Below are 9,614 nucleotides of genomic sequence, written 5' to 3' on the forward strand. Positions count from 1 at the left end.
AGAAATTTATCAGACCTAGTGCATCACCATGGGGAGCTCCGGTGTTATTGGTGAAGAAGAAGGATGGGAGTTCTCGATTATGTGTAGACTACCGATAGCTGAATAAACTGACGATAAAGAACAAGTATCCATTGCCGAGAATTGATGATCTATTGGAGCAGTTGAGAGGGGCAGGTGTATTCTCCAAGATTGACTTGAGGTCTGGATACCATCAGATCCTGGTCAAATCATAAGACGTCTAAAAGATAGCATTCAGATCGAGATATGGACATTACGAGTATGTAGTAATGCCATTTGGAGTGACTAATGCTTCAGCAGTCTTCATGGATTATATGAACTAAATTTTCCGGCCCTTTTTGGACAAATTTGTGGTGGTGTTTATAGATGACATTCTCATATATTCCAAGAATAGGGAGGAGCACGCTAAGCATATGAGTGTTGTATTGACAGTACTCAGAGAACATCAGATTTATGCCAAGCTGTCTAAGTGTGAGTTCTAGTTAAAGGAGGTACAATTTTTGGGGCATGTTACTTCCTCACATGGTATTGCAGTGGATCCAAGCAAGATCGAAATAGTGCTAAAATGGGAAAATCCCTGTTCTATGACTAAGGTACAGAGTTTCTTGGGATTGGCTGGAAACTACAATAGGTTTGTGGAGGGGTTCTCTAAAATGGTGAGTCCTCTTACTCAACTCACTAGAAAAGATCAACCATTCTCCTGGATAGAGAAGTTTGAAGAATGCTTTGAGGAGATGAAGAAGAGATTGACTACAGCCCCAGTACTAGCTATACTAGACACAAGTAAGAATTTTGAGTTGTATTGCGATGCGTCCTATCAAGGTTTGGGATGTGTACTAATGCAGGAGAAGAGGCCAATAGCCTATGCTTACAGGTAGTTGAAAGTTCATGAAAAGAACTACCCCACCCATGATTTAGAGTTGGTTGTGGTAGTGTTCGCTCTTAAGACTTGGAGGCACTACTTATATGGCTCCTAATTCCAGATTTTTAGCGATCACAAAAGCTTGAAATACATGTTTGACCAGAAGGAGTTGAATATAAGACAACGATGTTGGATGGAGTATCTTAAGGACTATGATTTTGAGTTACTTTACCATCTAGGTAAAGCAAATGTAGTGGCAGACGCCTTGAGCCGAAAGAGGATGCATGTGTCGGCAATGATGGTTAAAGAGCTGGAATTAATTGAGAAGCTCAGGGATATGAATCTAGGTATACAGCTAGAAGAGGGTTCTATCAGGTGTAGTGTGATGACGTTGACCAGTGACATCTTGGGAGTGATTCGAGATTAACAGAAGAAGGATGCTGAGTTGTAGCAGTTTGTGAGTTGGCTGGGTAATGAGAAGGGGAAGGATTACAGGATGGGATCAGATGGCATCCTGCGTTTTCGAGACAAGGTATGTGTACTGGGAAATTGGAGGTTGCGGAAACAGATTTTAGAAGAGGGTCACAAAAGTCCTCTTAGTATACATCAAGGTATGACTAAGATGTATAAGGACCTGAAACAGTCCTTCTGGTGGAACGGAATGAAGACTGATGTTGCCGACTTTGTGGCATCATACTCAGTGTGTCAAAAGGCAAAGATTGAACACTAGAGACCAGGTGGTACCTTGCAGCCACTAGACATTCCGCAATGGACATGGGATAATATCTCCATGGACTTCGTGACTCATTTGCCAAGATTTACTAAAGGGCATGACTCAATCTAGATAATTGTTGATAGGTTGACTAAGTGTGTCCATTTCTTGGCAATTAATCAGAAGATATCCATGGACAAGCTGGCTGAGTTGTATGTTAGAGAGGTAGTCAAATTGCATGGAGTGCCGGCAAGCATCCTATTTGACAGAGATCCGAGGTTTACTTCTCGCTTTTGGCAGTCTCTACAGGCATCTTTGGGGACTCAGTTGCGGATGAGTTCTGCATATCATCCGCAGACTGATAGACAGTCTGAGTGGACGATCCAGTCCTTGGAGGATCTACTACGAGCTTATGTGTTGGATCATATGAGAAGTTGGAGTGAGATGCTTCCATTGGTGGAATTTACGTACAACAACAACTATCACTCTAGTTTTGGTATGACGCCATATGAGGCCTTGTATGGACGATAATGCAGAACTCCGCTATGTTGGAATCAAAATGGTGAGTTGCTGGTGTTGGGTCCAAAGTTCTTACAACAGACTTCTGAGAAAGTCGAGGCCAATTAGGAGAGAATGAAGACAACTCAAAGCAGGCAAAAGTCCTACGTAGATAAAAGATGGAGGTCTTTGGAGTTAGAAGCAGGAGATCATGTGTTCCTCAGAGTCACACCAACTGTTGGTATTGGAAGGGCTATCAAATCAAGGAAGTTAACTTCAAGGTTTGTTGGGCCATATCAGATCTTAAGGAGGATCGATGCCACAACTTATGAAATTGCTTTGCCACCGCATCTTATGAACCTACACAACGTATTTCACATTTCACAGTTGAGGAAATACGTAGCAGACCCCTCGCATGTGCTAAAATCATATGACATCCAGATCAGGGAGGATCTGATAGTGAATACCGGACTCACTAGAATTCTAGACTCTCAAGTGAAGAAATTGTGGGGAAAGGAGATTTGGACGGTGAAGGTCATCTAGGATGAAATTATTCAGGACATGACTTGGGAGATGGAGGATCACATGAGGCAATCCTATCCAAACTTGTTTCCTGGTAAGTCAGATTTTCGAGGACGAAAATCTTTTGAGGTGGGGGGAGTGTAAGACCCGAGAAAAATTAAATAATTAAATAAATACTTATTTAATAAATGCGGGTAGTATAAGCCTTTATGGCATTGAATGTTAATTGTTATGATGTGGAAGAGTATTAGTTCAAGTGGTTGTGAGTACTTAATTGTGGGAGAGGACTTGGGTTCAAGTCCTATGTATGCCAATTGTATGTTATTTTATTTTTGTGTGCATTATTTTAAGGTTAGGAATGAATGTGAGTAGTGATAATGTAATCCTAAAATTATAGGAATTATCACAAAACATGAATTGGTTGAATGGTTGTGCATTGACTCTATGGTTGTGCGTTCAAACCTTCTTGAGAACGAAATTGACTTGTTATTTTTGCTAATTTAATTATAGTCTGAATGTGAAAGGGTGGGTAAACCCTAGAGACATTGGGCACAGCCAAGAGGATGGGAAAAACAGCCCATAATGAGCTATGAAAGGCAATTATAAAAAATTAAAAAGCCTTTTTCGTTTTTTTTTACCATTTACCATAATTAATGAGCATATAGAAGGGAAAAATCAGGCAAATAGAAGGGTTTTGGAGTCTGAAATCTAGAGTGTGGTAAGGAGCACAAGTTTTGGAGTGAAAAGTGAGTTAGAGGGAGTCAAGAGAGTTGAATTTGGAGGGCATCAAGGGAAGTCAATTTTTGGGGCAAGAAGAGCTATCACCCTTCATTGTTCTAAGCAGAGAAAAATCAGGTTAGGCGAGCTTTATGCTTTGATTTTATGGTTATGAATGAATTGCATGATTTTATGATTGTGTACCATGAATTTTTCGTGCTAAACCATAACTGAATTAGAAATGGGTTGTTTTGATGTGGTTTGGAAAGCATCTTATACTTTGGTATGAATATGATTGGGGGTTTGCTGCTGTATGACTGTTTATGTCCCAATCTAAAAATTTTGGAAGTCAATTTAGATTAAACCATGTTTATAAAACGTGTGCACTATTGTGGATTGTTTGTCAACAATTGGGATGTGGTTTGGCATTTTTTTTGTGATTGTGCGTACATAAACAGGGATTCCATCTGCTAATTTCGCTCAGGCGAGCCAAGCTCGCCTAGGTGAAAGTTGCAGAGTTTTGACCCTGATTCTGCTCGAGCCACTCGCTTAGGCGGAGGCCCAAATTTTTGGGTGACATGTTATCTCGCTCAGGCGAATGCATCTCGTCTAAGCGAGAAATCAAGGATTGTGAGTCTTGGGTTGGGCATCTCACTCAGGCGTTGTGCGTTGTGCATTGTGCTTTGTGCATTGTGCATCTCACTCACTTAGTTTTGCGTTGTGCTTAACTCGTCGCCTAGGCGAAGGAGGGGCTCGTCCAAGCGAGATAGGCTCGCCTAAGCGAGACTTTGCAAGTGAGATACTGTAGCACGCTCGTTCAGGCGAGAAAGATTAGCTTAAGCGAGACAGGCCTGGTCGCTCAAGCTAGGTCTTCTAGCCCAAGCGAGATTAGTGTAGTTTATGTGTGTAATACGCATTGATGTGAACGTGGATCAGGAGATGTTGTGCCATGAGTGGGTAGGTTCATGGATGGTGGTTAACATGTGATGGTATGAGCGGGAGGTTCATACCCAATGACTCTCATGTGAGGATACGGGCGAGGTAGGTTCATATGTTCTGTTCTCACATTTGAGAGATGCTGCGTGCGGAGAGGTACGTGGCTGGTGGATCACATGTGTTAGACTACGGGCAGGCAGGTCCATAGAGTAGGACTATGAGCGGGGAGGTTCGTAGAGGCAGGACCACGAGCGGGCAGGTTCGTGTGAGCATCATGAATCTTAAGTCCATGGCTAACCTTGTTATGTGATTTGAATGTTGAAAAGCCTTAGGGTATTAAGAACTTGGCCAAGGTCTAATTTTAATACTATAGTTGGGCATAATTATATGATTAAATTGATGTGTTTATTTTATTATTGAGCTCACCATTTCATTTTGTGTGCTTGGCGATGATCGTGTAATTCTTTACACGGGAGCAGTTGATGATACAGGTGACGTTGCTAAACACTTGAGACGGAAAGAGGTGCTAGCTTGGGTCGAAGCTAGGAAATTTGTTATGTCATTATTTCTTTATCAGATATCTTGGAACTTGTAATAAGTTTAATTACTCTAAGTTTATTTAGATTATGGCGTCCTGATTAATATTCTGAATTTTTCCCGCGGTTGGGAATACTAAAAATTATGTCGATTGTTTTTACATATTGTTAATACTTATTTAATTAAGAAATTTTCCAGTAAGGATGTTACATTTGGTATTAGAGCAAAAGTTTTAAGATTGTTGGAAAATATGGGGAGTGAGCTGACCATGTTTCCTTTGTGAAACTATTGTGTGTTATTGATTGTTAAAAATTGTTTATTTCTCTTTTATATTTAGAGTTGTTTAATGTGAACAACTGAATTATGTGGCGTGCGTAGGCAATGGCTAATAGGAGACGCAGGAATAACGCTGGGGCTGATGAGATTGCCAATGCAATCCATAGGATGGTGGACGCGATGCAGCTTGTTACAGCCCAGCCGAGGGCGATGATTCCCCCTGTCAGACCAGTGACGATGGAGGACTTCATGCGTCACAAGCCGGTGAAATTTACAAGCAAAGCAACCCCAGACGAGGCAGATGCCTGGTTGAGGGAGTGTGAGAAGATCTTTAGGGTGATCAAGTGCACCGAGGCTCAGAAACTTACGTTTGCCACTTTCTTGTTGGTGACAAACGCAAAGTACTGGTGGATGGGGATGCAACAACAGATGTAGACCCGGGAGGAGAAGGTGTCATGGGAAAATTTCAGAAAGAGGTTTTTAGAGAAATACTTCCCTAACAGCGCTAGGCATGAGTGCGAAGCTGAGTTCCTCACCCTGCAGCAGGGGAACATGTATGTACAGGCGTATGTGGAACGATTTGAGTACATGGCGAGGTTCTACTCGCAGGCCATCGCTGAAGAATGGCGTTGCATGAAATTTGAGGGAGGTTTGAGGCATGAGTTGCGGCAATTCATTGTACCCCTGAGGGTTAGAGAGTTTCCCGTCTTGAGTAATTGAAATCAAATCTTTAATAATGTGAGATCACAAAAACTTTAAAATTTTGACCACTTTGGTGACTAACAAAATTTATCATACTTGATTTCAAATAAATAATTACACATTTAATTGCTATAAACTTTATATAGCATTCTCATTAATTTTAATTTAACAATAACAAACGTACATATTATTGCAAATTAAAATAAAATTATTCATACAATAAAAATTTTGTGCCCTAAAAATTTGAAAATCATAATTTCAAATTTACGTTATAGGATCAATATTCAAAGCATTCTATTCACATTTCACGTCAAAGTGAAATTGCCCTCTCTTTAAAAACATCAAACTTTAAATTTCTTTAAATTCAAGAGGATACCAGTGGGTTTTATTTTTTATTTTAATGCATTCACGTAACACGAGACTAGATGCTTTTTAATTCATAACAAATGCATTTATTCAATTTACCAAAACCAACCAACAACCCACTCATGTTCGTGCGTCAGTTTTCAAAAAAAAGGTTAAAATACTCCGTTGGTCCTCGTTTTGGTTCAGAAATCTCAAATTGGTCATCGTATTTTAATTGGTCTCAATTTCGTCCTCGTTTTGGTTATTGAGTATTAAATCAGGGCAATCGTTAACTGTTGGCAAACGGCGTTTATATGTGATGATATGGCTGTAATGTTCATTCTTACGTGTCAATGAGTTGTGGGTGGCACCATAAACAACCATTGTTGTCTTCTCTTTTAAGAAGGTGATATTGGGAGAGGGTAAGTGTTTGAATTTGAAAGAGGGTGTGGAAGGTTTGTGGTCTCCTCCTTTTTGCTCGTCCTGCATCGGTAATGTCTCCCTCTCATTCTTGCTCGTCCTGCACTTGGGAATTGAAAAATTCTACCGTTTCTTCTCATGGGGGTGTGGGGAGGAGGTTCGATTTCGCACCTCTTTGCTATTGCGGTGAGAAGGCAATCATGAGAACTGCTAGAACTGCTAAGAACAGGGGGAGAAAATTTTGGGGATGCCCAAAGTTCAAGGTATGAGATATGGAAATGAATTTAGTTGTGTTTTTTGGTGGATGTTGTTTTTGTATTTTGGTTTTGGAAAACCTAATTTTGCAATTGGGGTTTTTTGTTTCGTTTGATAGGTTGGAAGTGAAGAAGTTGTTGGCTGTAACTTTTTTTCATGGTGCAGTGAAAATGTAATTGAACAGAAATGTGGTCCTAGTATGAAGAATGAAGATGAGAGTGATGACACTACGACGAAGATGGTAGAAAGGGATGGAGAAAGAAAATTACTAAATATCGAGAAATGTATAATGAGTTTGGAAAAATGGGTCAAAGTGTTGTTTGTAATGGTTTGTTTGTTGTATGTGTTAAACATTTTCCTTTTCACAATGAAGTAAACCTGTTGATGTAATAATTCGAAATCAATGAAGTAAACCTGTTGATGTTAACCTGTTGAGCATTGTGTTTGGAATTTATTAAACCTGATGATGTAATCATTCACAATATATGAAATCCAAATATTGGAATATACTGTGTTGAACTTAATTAACAAGGAAATCACACCAAATGTGATATAAAACATAAATCTGGACATCACACACATTATAAGAAATTGTAATTTATATCCATATCCACTGTCAAAGTTGATCACGGCCAAAGCATGAGCATGAGTTCTTCAAAATACATTAAAGTGGACTGCCCCAAAAAGACAATGTCTATTCCTATGAAATACCCAAAAAGACAATGTCTATTCCTATCAAATACCCAAAAAGACTACATAAGTACAGTCTTAAATTAACAAAAGTATCCACAGCAACTACAAAGCACAACGAACGTGCTTAATACAAATCATCAGGGCTTCCAAATACGTTCCCTTCTAGCCTGGATTTTGTTCCTCATTGGTTGGACAAATTGGTTGTTTGATGCACGTTGAGATTGACCTTGGTGTGGTTGGGACTGAATGGCTGCAATACCAGTTTGTGTTGAATAGGCTGATGGTGGTGTTGGAGTTGTGTGTTGTGATGGTGCTGATTGAGCTGCTGCTGGGCCAGATTGCTGTGTTGGGCCTGTTGCTCTTCCTGTGCCTGATTGCTGTGTTGGGTGAGGTTGCTATGATGGGCCAGTTTGCAGTGATGGTTGCTGTTGTTGTGATGGGCCAATTTGAAGCATGCCTCACTTCAAACAACTTCTCAGCTGACCATCTGCATGTAATACAACAGAAATGTAAACACCCAATCTGATTGTGTTGCTGCCATAAATATATATATATTAATGACATACCTTGGTATCCAGTGTCTTGTCAAGCTTGATTCCTTCTTAAGTCTGTCAACAATTCTGGGACAGACTGCACCTTTAAAGGATTTCACCTTAGATCTGTTTGTGGCCCATCTCTTCATGATATAAACACGAATGTCCTCCAGCATACTTATGATTGGCTTTGTTCGAGTCTTCACTATCACACTATTGATTGCCTCACACATATTATTAACCAAAGTGTCACACTGGGCTCTTACAGTGAATCTAGATCGTGACCAAAACCTAATATCACATAAACAAATAATTAGTTTTTAATCATGCAATTGAAATACTGTAAGTATTCAGTATGTCATACCTTGGAGGAATACCAATCAAGTGTTTAAAGGCGTCTTCATTGACCTCTTTGATGTCCCTCATTATCCTCTCCCAAGCCTGTGGATGTGTCGCTAAAGCAGTCTTCCACATCAGACGTTTTAAATTTTTTCCAGGGAATTGCTTTCTAAAGTTAGCATACAGGTGCCTAACACAAAATCTCTGGTCTACTCCAGGGAGAAGTTCTTGCATAGCTGGGAGAAGACCCTATGTTTATATATGAAAAAAATACTCCAGAATTAGCATAGTGCTTGATGTTAAAATACAAATAAATTGAAATAATCAAAGTGAATAACCTTTTGTTGGTCTGATATAAAAGTGCATGATGCACAAACTGAATCACCACCAAGATCATTTATCAACAGCTCCAAGAACCACTTCCATGAATCCTTGTTTTCCACTTCTACAACAGCATATGCTAGAGGTAGAATCTGCTCATTCCCATCTCTTCCAATTGCAATTAATAACTCACCACCATACTTGCCTTTGAGAAAGCAGCCATCCAACCCAATGAAAGATCTGCAGCATGTGAAACTATCTTTGCATGCCTTCAAGCATGCATAAAATCTCTTAAATATGGTTTCACCTTCTATGTTATCAACATTCACCTTTACTGTTGACCCTGGATTTGTTCTTAGCAACTCGTGTGCGTAATCATATATTCTCTTGAACTGTTCTGAAAAAGAACCATCCACATGGTCTCTTGCAATAGCTCTAGCCCGAAAAGCCATGTTTCTAGATATACCAACGTTCCATTTCCTACTAACCTTATCACGAATGTCCATGACCTTCATATCAGGGTTTTCTCTCACTGTCTTTTCCATCTTCTTGCTAAGCCACTTTGCATTCATTAATTTCACATTAAAATCTCAAGAACATGTATGTTCATCTATTATTTTCCTAAGTTGCCATGACTTGACTGCACCCATATAACCACAATAAGCATACCATTTGCATTCTCCATTTGCTCCCAAACATTTCACTGCAACCCTTTGACTGTCATTTTTTAAGAATTTTAAACTTTTCCCATTTGCAAGTGCATAAGTCCTAATCGCTTCAATGAATTCATGTTTCTCTGTGAAATAAGTTCCTATTTCCCATCTATATTCATCCATCTTTTTTGGCATTGAAAATGTAGGAAATGACCCATAACCCTCAACATCATCGTTGCCCTCACCAATGTCTGAACCACTAACTAATTCATCTG

General features: G+C 39.6%; 1 protein-coding gene across 1 annotated transcript; it reads left to right on the forward strand.

Annotated features, from left to right (window-relative positions):
* Window positions 1-5,183: 5,183 nt before the first annotated feature.
* Window positions 5,184-5,798, forward strand: LOC114188444. The gene is made up of 2 exons (XM_028077025.1): window positions 5,184-5,479; window positions 5,582-5,798. The coding sequence occupies exons 1-2, from the start codon at window positions 5,184-5,186 to the stop codon at window positions 5,796-5,798; spliced, it is 513 nt and encodes a 170-aa protein (XP_027932826.1).
* Window positions 5,799-9,614: the final 3,816 nt, after the last annotated feature.

Source organism: Vigna unguiculata, chromosome 6 (genome assembly GCF_004118075.2).
Source record: "Vigna unguiculata cultivar IT97K-499-35 chromosome 6, ASM411807v1, whole genome shotgun sequence".
Lineage (NCBI taxonomy): Eukaryota > Viridiplantae > Streptophyta > Magnoliopsida > Fabales > Fabaceae > Vigna > Vigna unguiculata.

Coding starts and splice junctions, on each gene's coding strand:
- LOC114188444 (XM_028077025.1), top strand. CDS start 5,184: ATGGCTAATAGGAGACGCAGGAATAACGCTGGGGCTGATGAGATTGCC. Junction 5,480..5,581: donor TTGTTGGTGACAAACGCAAA/GTACTGGTGGAT, acceptor CTTCCCTAACAG/CGCTAGGCATGAGTGCGAAG.